The 10,793-nt window shown below is 43.5% G+C and overlaps 1 protein-coding gene across 1 annotated transcript; it reads left to right on the top strand.

Moving 5' to 3' along the window:
• The first annotated feature begins 2,859 nt into the window (after positions 1–2,859).
• LOC121531305 (fibulin-7-like) lies at positions 2,860–10,354 on the top strand. Its single transcript, XM_041836543.2, has 7 exons — positions 2,860–3,145; positions 4,160–4,328; positions 4,543–4,713; positions 4,980–5,204; positions 8,263–8,400; positions 8,695–8,830; positions 9,312–10,354. Exons 1-7 carry the CDS (start codon positions 3,077–3,079, stop codon positions 9,670–9,672), a joined length of 1,269 nt encoding a protein of 422 aa, XP_041692477.1. The 5' UTR covers positions 2,860–3,076; the 3' UTR covers positions 9,673–10,354.
• Positions 10,355–10,793: the final 439 nt, after the last annotated feature.

Here is a 10,793-nt window from a genome sequence, read left to right on the forward strand (position 1 = left end):
GCCTCCGGACAGAGCTGAGCGGCTCACCACTAATGGCTTGTCGGAGGTAGCAGGCCAGAGAGCCAGTTAACACCAGCAGCCCCACGGTGGGTGATGATAGTCCACTGGGCTAGAGAGTGAGGGCTTACTCCGCTCTATGGTCCTCTCCTCTGGAGGGAATAGTTAGCTAATACACCTGATCTGCTCTTAATGTGTCTAGTTACAGTTGAAGTCGGAAGTTTACATACACTTAGGTTGGAGACATTAAAACTCGTTTTTCAACCACTCCACAAATGTCTTGTTAACAAACTATAGCTTTGCCAAGTCGGTTAGGACATCTACTTTCCAACAATTGTTTACAGACAGATTATTTCACTTATAATTCACTGTATCACAATTCCAGTGGGTCAGAAGTTTACATACACTAAGTTGACTGTGCCTTTAAACAGCTTGGAAAATTCCAGAAAATGATGTTATGGCTTTAGAAGCTTCTGATAGGCTAATTGACATAATTTGAGTCAATTGGAGGTGTACCTGTGGATGTATGGGAAAATCAAAAGAAATCAGCCAAGACCTCAGAAAGAAAATTGTAGACCTCCACAAGTCTGGTTCATCCTTGGGAGCAATTTCCAAATGCCTGAAGGTACCACGTTCATCTGTACAAACAATAGTATGCAAGTATAAACACCATGGGACCACGCAGCCGTCATACCGCTCAGGAAGGAGACGCGTTCTACACTGTCCTCTAGAGATGAACGTACTTTGGTGCGAAAAGTGCAAATCAATCCCAGAACAACAGCAAAGGACCTTGTGAAGATACTGGAGGAAACAGGTACAAAAGTATCTATATCCACAGTAAAAACGAGTCCTATATCGACATAACCTGAAAGGCCACTCAGCAAGGAAGAAGCCACTGCTCCAAAACCATCATAAAAAAGCCAGACTACGGTTTGAAACTGCACATGGGGACAAAGATCGTACTTTTTGGAGAAATGTCCTCTGGTCTGATGAAACAAAAATATAACTGTTTGGTCATAATGACCATCGTTATGTTTGGAGGAAAAGGGGGGTTGCTTGCAAGCCGAAGAACACCATCCCAGTCAAGAAGCACGGGGGTGGCAGCATCAGGCTGTGGGGGTGCTTTGCTGCAGGAGGGACTGGTGCACTTCACAAAATAGATGGCATCATGAGGGAGGAAAATTATGTGGATATATTGAAGCAACATCTCAAGACATCAGTCAGGAAGTTAAAGCTTGGTCGCAAATGGGTCTTCCAAATCCTATAGAAAATGTATGGGCAGAACAGAAAAAGCGTGTGCGAGGAGGCCTACAAACCTGACTCAGTTACAACAGCTCTGTCAGGAGTAATGGGCCAAAATTCCCCCAACTTATTGTGGGAAGCTTGTGGAAGGCTACCCTAAACGTTTGACCCAAGTTAAACAATTTAAAGGCAATGCTACCAAATACTAATTGAGTGTATGTAAATTTCTGACCAACTGGGATTGTGATGAAAGAAATACAAGCTGAAATAAATAATTCTCTCTACTATTATTCTGACATTTCACATTCTTAAAATAATGTGGTGATCCTAACTGACCTAAAACAGGGAATTTTTACTAGGATTAAATGTCAGGAATTGTGAAAAACTGAGTTTAAATGTATTTGGCTAAGGTGTATGTAAACTTCCGACTTCAACTCTATCTCCATATTCTCTCAGTCTTGTGTCTATGCAGTATGTGTGTGCGTGCGAGCGTGTGTGTATGAAGCCCTGATAAAGGTATTCTGTGTGTAATTGGTAGTGGCTTCCTCCTCTTGCCTGAACTGAAAGTCATTAAGAGACAGCGGTTTTCATAAGAGGATTGTAATTGTCATCCCTTCCTCCAATCGCCACCGGCTGAGTAATTGCATTCTAGTTTGCCATACAATGCATCTACTGAGTTCAATTCCACAGGAAAATATTGCTTGGGTTAGCCTGACAGTTAATCCCAATGTCATTGTCCCTGTTGGGCTGTTTCCAATCATGTCCTTTCTAAATCCCCCATTTTATGCAAGCTTACAGGCTCTCCATGCCCTGGAGAGGAGCAAATGCATACACACACACGTACACACACACACACACACACACACGCGTACAAGTACACACACGCACACACACAGACAAACAGACACACACACGCTGGCCCTGCAGACTACACTACACAGATTCATTCTCCACATCACTATTTTAACTCCCCTTTTCTGGGGCTCAAGAGTTTTAGCCTAAGGAATAACAAATGTTATATGGATTTAGATCTGGAGCTGTTGTCTCACTGTAAAATCAAAATATCATAGCAACTATTCGCAATAAGTCTCTGAATCATATTATGACACTGTCCTCTAATTACAAAATACCAGACGAGTTCTCTGCGACTACTTCAAATCTTCCAAATGCAGAGCCAAGATAGGAGAATTCAGAGCACTGGATCCACTGGATACGGCTCCAAACAAAAAGGCGTCACCTTGTGGACATCTAGCACACCGCAACTGAAAACACGGGGGAGACTGCGCATGAAAGGTGTGATCTCGCTGGAAAGAGTGAGCCCATTGTCATTCTGCGTGTCACAAGCAGCAGTCCGGCCTAGGTCTTCTATAAACATGACAACTATTTTTTTGGTTCACAAGATGATCAAAATATATATTTGCCTATTGTAACCTACCAATTGAGAAACATTGCCTTATAATTTAGCCTTCTATTTTGGTACACTAGTATCTAAAGTCAAAGCCATGGTTTTACTTCTATGCAGATGTGCGACCTACTACTCAGCTAGTGGTGGATTCAGCTCCTTGTCTTTAAAAGAACCAACTGGGCGGGGAGAAATGTGGCATCTGCTCTCTAAAAAAGTAGAGGAGAAATGTTAGCTGTGTTTACTGTTCAGGTCGCTGTCATGTTTGAATGAGTCCTACTCTTGCAATTGAAAGAGCATTTATTTATATTTGCAGGCTATTCGATTTAATCAACCAAAAACTGTAGGCTATATAAAGGTAACTTATTTTAATTGGTTTATTTTGTTAATCAACCAAGAATCCAGGTGAAGGTGTGCAGAGGATTTTTTTCTAGGATGATGAATCAGCTTAGTGTTGTTATGGTGATTTTGGGTTTGCATCCCCTCTACATTGCCCATGGGCAGGTGAGTACAACACGTGTTCTAGCTAACAGCTATTGGCACTGGTTTTGTTTCTCTTGACTGATTACTTTTTAATGGAATATTGCTTCGATTTTAAAATGACCGCTTTATTTAATGTTGCATGAAAATGCTTGTTGGATTTAATTGTAATGAAAAGACATGCACAACTATTGCCCTACTGATACTAAATCCATATTGTGCATTTGGAAATAAGTGACATTGTATTACTAAAGGCATCAGTGGGGAAATTAATGGATTCTATTTAGTTCAGCATTTCTCGAAATGCATAAACAAGAAGACATCCATGGCATTCTGACACCTAGGAGCTGCAAATTGTGCCAATAAAAAAAAACGGACTTCCGGGATCACATTTGCTCTTACATTTTCTCTTATATCATGTGGTCCTTACACATTTGGAGAACTTGGAGACTCTTTGGTCACTAATTCCTGACACACAAAATGTTCACACAGGTGGGACTTCAGTAATTGGAGCAAAACATTTCACAAGGAGCTCTGACACTGAAAATCTCACCTGTAGACTTCACACCTTTTACTCCTGTTTGAGTAAATACTATGTACACTTTTTTTATTTTGTTTGTATGAAGTGAGCAGCCACACACTGGTGATACCTCAGTGGGTGTTTTCCATTGAATGGAGCCAAACATGACTGTCTATAGTTTGCACTTTAAATAAAGCAGATTTGACATACAGTATCCATTTCCCCCCAGAATGTGCAAGGAAAGCTATTGACATATTCCTATGGCTTTATAGTAATATGTCTCCTACCACTGATCTGTAATTAATAATTTACTAACCTGGGAAGGTTGGTATCTCTTGTTATGTTGATTTGAATCATTGGATCCCACTACAGTGTTACTCTACAGTAAACTCATTGAATCTTTCATTCACTCACCCAAAACATTTAGGGCCAATATTTTTATGAATATTCGGGTCAACTGAAATCTTAAAATTGTGGCTGTATACTGACTGATCAGGACCTTGCTGTGCTCCCTACAGGACTGTCCGTTGAGGCAGGAGCTGCAGAGCTCTCTTCATCAGGTGGAGAAGTTGCTGTTAGCCCAGGAGGCTTCCTACCAGCAGAGCCTTCGCTCCCTGAGGAAGAGACTGAGTACCCTGCAGAACAGCGGTACCGTAACCGTCAAACATACCACCAAGGGGCACAACGGTGAGAGAGATAGATACAGTGACTGCTTAGTTTGTCATTTGCACATTAATGTTTTTTTCTCTTTTATAATATATACTGTGTATACTGTATAGTATTGCACTAGCACTTTGATAATTACTGGACTTACCATTGCCAATGTCTTGTTTTATGCTTGTCTGTCTGAATATGTCATGCTTGTCTTACTGTTTGTATGTCTCTCCCTCTCCCTGTTCAGCCACCTGTCCTAAGCCTGAGAGCCTGGCCTACGGCAGGAGGCTGGGGAGGGTGTTTGGTGTGGGGCACGAGGTGCACTTTGTGTGTAAGGCAGGTTATGAGCTGCTGGGGCCCCAGACCAGAGTGTGTCTGGCGTCTCTGAAGTGGAGCGGCCAGCAGCCCACATGCAGGGGTGAGTCAGAGCCCTGAGCCCTCACCCACTTCTGTCTGTGTCTCTGCTCCCTCCGTGCCTAGAATGATAACATTGTGTTATTCTACTATGATATGGTACATCATTTATTACTGTATGTAATATTCAATACTACTGGAGTACTATCTCTGTGTATGAATGGGGAGCCACTTGTTTTATACTGTACTGTAACATGTGTAGACCTTGTCTCATTGCTCTTACTTGCTCTGCTTAGTGGTGTAATTTTATGGTCCCTTTTTGGTCCCCAGTCTTAAACACTGTGACCAACATCCCCGCCGCCCTACCCACGACTTCCTACCTCTACCCCTCCTCCCTCTCCACTTCTTCCTCCTCCATCTCCACATCCTCCCCGTCCTCTGCCCCACTCTCGGCCTTCGTCCGTCCGTCCCGCTGCACCCAGTTCCAGGGCTCCTCCCACTGCATCTGTGATGCAGGCTTCACCATAAGCGGCCGCGACAGCAACATCTGCACAGGTCAGTACGGCCAAACCTTACCTGAAAAGAAGAAAGAAGAATCAACCATCAATATGGTCAAACACCATGGGCTCCACTAAATAATGTGTTACACTTTTAAGAATCAATCGGTTCTTAGAACCAGCCAATCTTAGAGCTGTATGTAAGTCATGGAATTTTTATATAGGAGTGCAGTCAGTGTACTGTTGTGATTTTGGAAGTGGACCCAATACATCAGAGCTTAAAAAATATGTAGCCTAGAGTATTGTCTATATATACTGAACAAAAATATAAACGCAACATACAACAATTTCAAAGATTTTACTGAGTTACAGTTCATTTAAAGAAATCAGTCAATTGAAATAAATTCATTAGGCCCTAATCTATGGATTTCACATGACTGGGAATACAGATATGCATCTGTAGATCAAAGATACCTTCAAAAAAAGGTAGGGGCGTGGATCAGAAAACCAGTCAGTATCTGGTGTGACCAAAATTTGCCTCATGCAGCGCGACACATCTCCTTCATATAGAGTTGATCAGGCTGTTTATTGTGGCGTGTGGAATGTTGTCCCACTCCTCTTCAATGGCTGTGCGAAGTTGCTAGATATTGGCGGGAACTGGAACACGCTGTCGTACACGTCAATCCAGAGCATTCCATGCTCATTGGCTGACATGTATGGTGAGTATGCAGGCCATGGAAGAACTGGGACATATTCAGCTTATGGGAATTATGTACAGATCCTTGTGACATGGGGCTGTGCATTATCATGCTGAAACATGAGGTGATGGCGGCAGATGAATGGCACGACAATGGGCCTCAGGATCTTGTCACGGTATACAGTGGGGAAAAAAAGTATTTAGTCAGCCACCAATTGTGCAAGTTCTCCCACTTAAAAAGATGAGAGAGGCCTGTAATTTTCATCATAGGTACACGTCAACTATGACAGACAAAATGAGGAAAAAAATCCAGAAAATCACATTGTAGGATTTTTAATGAATTTATTTGCAAATTATGGTGGAAAATAAGTATTTGGTCAATAACAAAAGTTTCTCAATACTTTGTTATATACCCTTTGTTGGCAATGACACAGGTCAAACGTTTTCACACACTGTTGCTGGTATTTTGGCCCATTCCTCCATGCAGATCTCCTCTAGAGCAGTGATGTTTTGGGGCTGTCGCTGGGCAACACGGACATTCAACTCCCTCCAAAGATTTTCTATGGGGTTGAGATCTGGAGACTGGCTAGGCCACTCAAGGACCTTGAAATGCTTCTTACGAAGCCACTCCTTCGTTGCCCGGGCGGTGTGTTTGGGATCATTGTCATGCTGAAAGACCCAGCCACGTTTCATCTTCAATGCCCTTGCTGATGGAAGGAGGTTTTCACTCAAAATCTCACGATACATGGCCCTATTCATTCTTTCCTTTACACGGATCAGTCGTCCTGGTCCCTTTGCAGAAAAACAGCCCCAAAGCATGATGTTTCCACCCCCATGCTTCACAGTAGGTATGGTGTTCTTTGGATGCAACTCAGCATTCTTTGTCCTCCAAACACGACGAGTTGAGTTTTTACCAAAAAGTTCTATTTTGGTTTCATCTGACCATATGACATTCTCCCAATCCTCTTCTGGATCATCCAAATGCACTCAAGCAAACTTCAGACGGGCCTGGACATGTACTGGCTTAAGCAGGGGGACACGTCTGGCACTGCAGGATTTGAGTCCCTGGCGGCGTAGTGTGTTACTGATGGTAGGCTTTGTTACTTTGGTCCCAGCTCTCTGCAGGTCATTCAATAGGTCCCCCCGTGTGGTTCTGGGATTTCTGCTCAGCGTTCTTGTGATCATTTTGACCCTACGGGGTGAGATCTTGCGTGGAGCCCCAGATCGAGGGAGATTATCAGTGGTCTTATATGTCTTCCATTTCCTAATAATTGCTCCCACAGTTGATTTCTTCAAACCAAGCTGCTTACCTATTGCAGATTCAGTCTTCCCAGCCTGGTGCAGGTCTACAATTTTGTTTCTGGTGTCCTTTGACAGCTATTTGGTCTTGGCCATAGTGGAGTTTGGAGTGTGACTGTTTGAGGTTGTGGACAGGTGTCTTTTATACTGATAACAAGTTCAAACAGGTGCCATTAATACAGGTAACGAGTGGAGGACAGAGGAGCCTCTTAAAGAAGAAGTTGCAGGTCTGTGAGAGCCAGAAATCTTGCTTGTTTGTAGGTGACCAAATACTTCTTTTCCACCATAATTTGCAAATAAATTCATAAAAAATCCTACAATGTGATTTTCTTGATTTTTTTTCCTCAATTTGTCTGTCATAGTTGACGTGTACCTATGATGAAAATTACAGGCCTCTCTCATCTTTTTAAGTGGGAGAACTTGCACAATTGGTGGCTGACTAAATGCTTTTCCCCCCCACTGTATCTGTGCATTCAAATTGCCATTGATAAAATGCAATTGTGTTTGTTGTCTGTAGCTTATGCCTTCCCATACCATAACCCCACCGCCACCATGGGGCACTCTGTACACAAAGTTGACATCAGCAAACCGCTCGCCCACACAACTCCATACACTTGGTCTGTGGTTGTGAGGCCGGTTGGACATACTGCCAAATTCTCTAAAACAATGTTGGAGGCGGCTTTTGGTAAAGAAATTAACATTAAATGATCTGGCAACAGCTCTGGTGGACATTCCTGCAGTCAGCATGCCAATTGCACGCTCCCTCAAAACTTGAAACATCTGTGGCATTGTGTTGTGTGACAAAACTGCACATATTAGAGTGGCCTTTTATTGTCCCCAGCACAAGGTGCACCTGTGTAATGATCATGCTGTTTAATCAGCTTCTTGATATGCCACACCTGTCAGGTGGATTGATTATCTTGGCAAAGAAGAAATGCTCACTAACAGGGATTAAAACTAATTTGTGCACAACATTTGAGAGAAATAACCTTTTTGTGCACATGGAACATTTCAGAGATATTTTATTTCAGCTCATGAAACATGAGACCAACACTTTACATGTTGAGTTTAAATTTTTGTTCAGTGTATATCAGTGATATATTGAGGAACTGTGTTTCAGACATGGATGAGTGTCAGCTGTTTCCGCTGGCGCAGCCTGGGCGCCTGTGTATGCACACCTGTATCAACACCCCTGGCAGCTACCACTGTGTGTGCCCTCATGGCTACAACCTGACCAGAGACAACCGCAGCTGCAAAGGTCAGGACCACAGACCAGACCATTCCACCAAGAAGAGCTACCACAGTACCCTGGCCTGAGCCAGTGGTTGTTACAGGAAGATTGAATTTTGATACCGCCTCTGATATTTAGCACTACTAGCGTCCATGGGCTTTTGATGGAACAGTGCTGCTTTGTAATTGCAATGGGAACTAACGGTAACTCTGTATTATATGATAAAGTCTTTCCAGTTAAACTGAAGCTTTGGAGATGTGACGTGGGCTCAGTGGGGACCAGTCTTGGTTACTTGTGTTTCTTGTCTCCCCCTCTGGATAGATATTGACGAGTGTGAGAGCAGACTTCACAACTGCACCCAGGACCAGGAGTGTGTGAATACATACGGGGGATTCCAGTGTGTGCAAGTGGCGTGTCCTCGCATCAAAAACGCCACATACATCAAGACCTCTCCTATGTGAGTAACTGCTGTAACAAAAACAACACTACTACCCTATCTGGTGTCACTATGCTTCCTGTTTTAACCAAATCATATAATGGTTGCACTAAGAGACTGAAAGCTACACTGACTCAATGAAGGAGGAGGTTCCCTACACTCTCAATCATTTTAAAACAAACATACAATTTAGCTGTTTCTGTGGAGAGAGAGAAAAAAGTTTTCATTTCATTGTCACCACAGTGCAGCTCCACCCATCATTTGGCTCACATAACCTCATTCACCTAAATTACCCCTTGCAATAGACAACTCGTTTTTATTGCTCATACAAATAACTACTACAATTAAGACAGATATACAATCAAAAAACAACATTATTACAGTGGTTTAAGGATGTGAGTTTGGATTTATTTCTCAGTTAAGTTATATTTACTGGGTGAAACAAGAAGAACCCTCCTCTCACCCTATCCCTGACCCTCCTCTTCCTCTGCCGCTGTCCCAGGCGGTGTGAGAGGAACCCGTGCATGGTGGGGGACAAGGCCTGCTCCCAGGCTCCCAACTCAGTCTCCTTCCACTTCCTGCCCGTGGTCTCCAACATGTCCGCCCCACGGGTGCTCTTCCGGGTGTCTGCAGCCCGTGTGCTGGGTGACACGCTGCGCTTCGGCCTGCTGGGGAGTCACGGCCGCAGCCACTTCAGCATGCAGCGCTCTGGCAGGCAGACGGGCACCCTGCTCCTGGTGAGCCCTGTGCAGGGCCCTGCTACACTGGAGGCAGAGGTAGAGATGAGTGAGCTGGAGAGACAAGCCCTGCTGGGACGCTACCTCACCAAGGTCACCCTGTTCGTCTCCCCCTACGGTTTCTAGAGTGATGGAGAGGGAGAATGGAGGAGGAGGAAGAAGGGAGGAGGAGGGGTTGATGAGAGAGCACTGTCAGGTGTGGAGGTGGAGGAGAGAGAGAGAATCGAACCACTGCGAGAGCATTGTGGATAATGGCGAAGGGGAGGCCTCTTTGTAGATGGCTGTGGGTTCTGTCCTTTACAGGAAGTCCTGAACCAGCCATACTGTTAATGTGGATGCATTTTCTCCCTGTTCTGTCGGCAGAGGGATCATAGTAATGTAAATAGTGGTTTATAAACATTCCTCAGGCTTTAGGCTGCTCTCTTGTTATCACCTTGGAGAATTTTAGAGGTATTTGTATGAATAAACCAGAACGGTTCGGTGTGTTTAATTTCAGTGGGGAATGCAATGTGTTTCTTTGGGCTATGGAATCTGTAGCTCTACTATGACAGGCAGACCACCACATCAGCTGTAATGCATATACATGAGAAATGTTGAATTAAGAATTTCTGTATTTTAGTGGTATTTCTCTATATTTATTGTTTTGTATGTGTTCGGTTTTGTGTAAGGTATTTGTGATTGGCGGTCCTCTTCAAACTATATCTACTGTACCTTTTTTCTTAATTGTTACTGTTTTGGTTTATTGGATATTCTCTGAATACGTTCATAGAATAAAAATCGATCCATTTACCTAATATAGCATGTAATGCTTCACTGTGCATGTAAAAACATCATATTGTATGCCAGGGCGACTTGGATGAGACACTTGTCCCACTCACAAGGCTATTGGGGCTGTGTCTTGGCCAGCTGATCGATGAGTGTTCAATTCAATCGTTCCACCATCCCATCACATTGCAGATGATAGGGGCTGGTCCTGGTTTTCTTAACTCCCAGAAACTGGCAAAGGTCTCCAGCCACCATCTAAAGAACACTCAAACTCCAATATCTAAAAAGCCTCAAAATGTCTTATACTGTATAAAGTGCACCTGATCCTTACAGAGAGTGTAAACTACCTATCCATCTACCCATGTATGCAGAGGAAGGCAGAGTGGGGTGGTTTTGAAGTAGGTGGAAAAAATGTAACACTCCCATGTCAGAGAGCAAACACAGGATCTGTCCCAGTCTCTGGCCTTCACACTGTCATCTCT

The sequence above is a fragment of the Coregonus clupeaformis genome, chromosome 19, assembly GCF_020615455.1.
Source record: "Coregonus clupeaformis isolate EN_2021a chromosome 19, ASM2061545v1, whole genome shotgun sequence".
Lineage (NCBI taxonomy): Eukaryota > Metazoa > Chordata > Actinopteri > Salmoniformes > Salmonidae > Coregonus > Coregonus clupeaformis.

Coding starts and splice junctions, on each gene's coding strand:
- LOC121531305 (XM_041836543.2), top strand. CDS start 3,077: ATGATGAATCAGCTTAGTGTTGTTATGGTGATTTTGGGTTTGCATCCC. Junction 4,329..4,542: donor TACCACCAAGGGGCACAACG/GTGAGAGAGATA, acceptor CTCCCTGTTCAG/CCACCTGTCCTAAGCCTGAG. Junction 8,401..8,694: donor AGACAACCGCAGCTGCAAAG/GTCAGGACCACA, acceptor CCCTCTGGATAG/ATATTGACGAGTGTGAGAGC.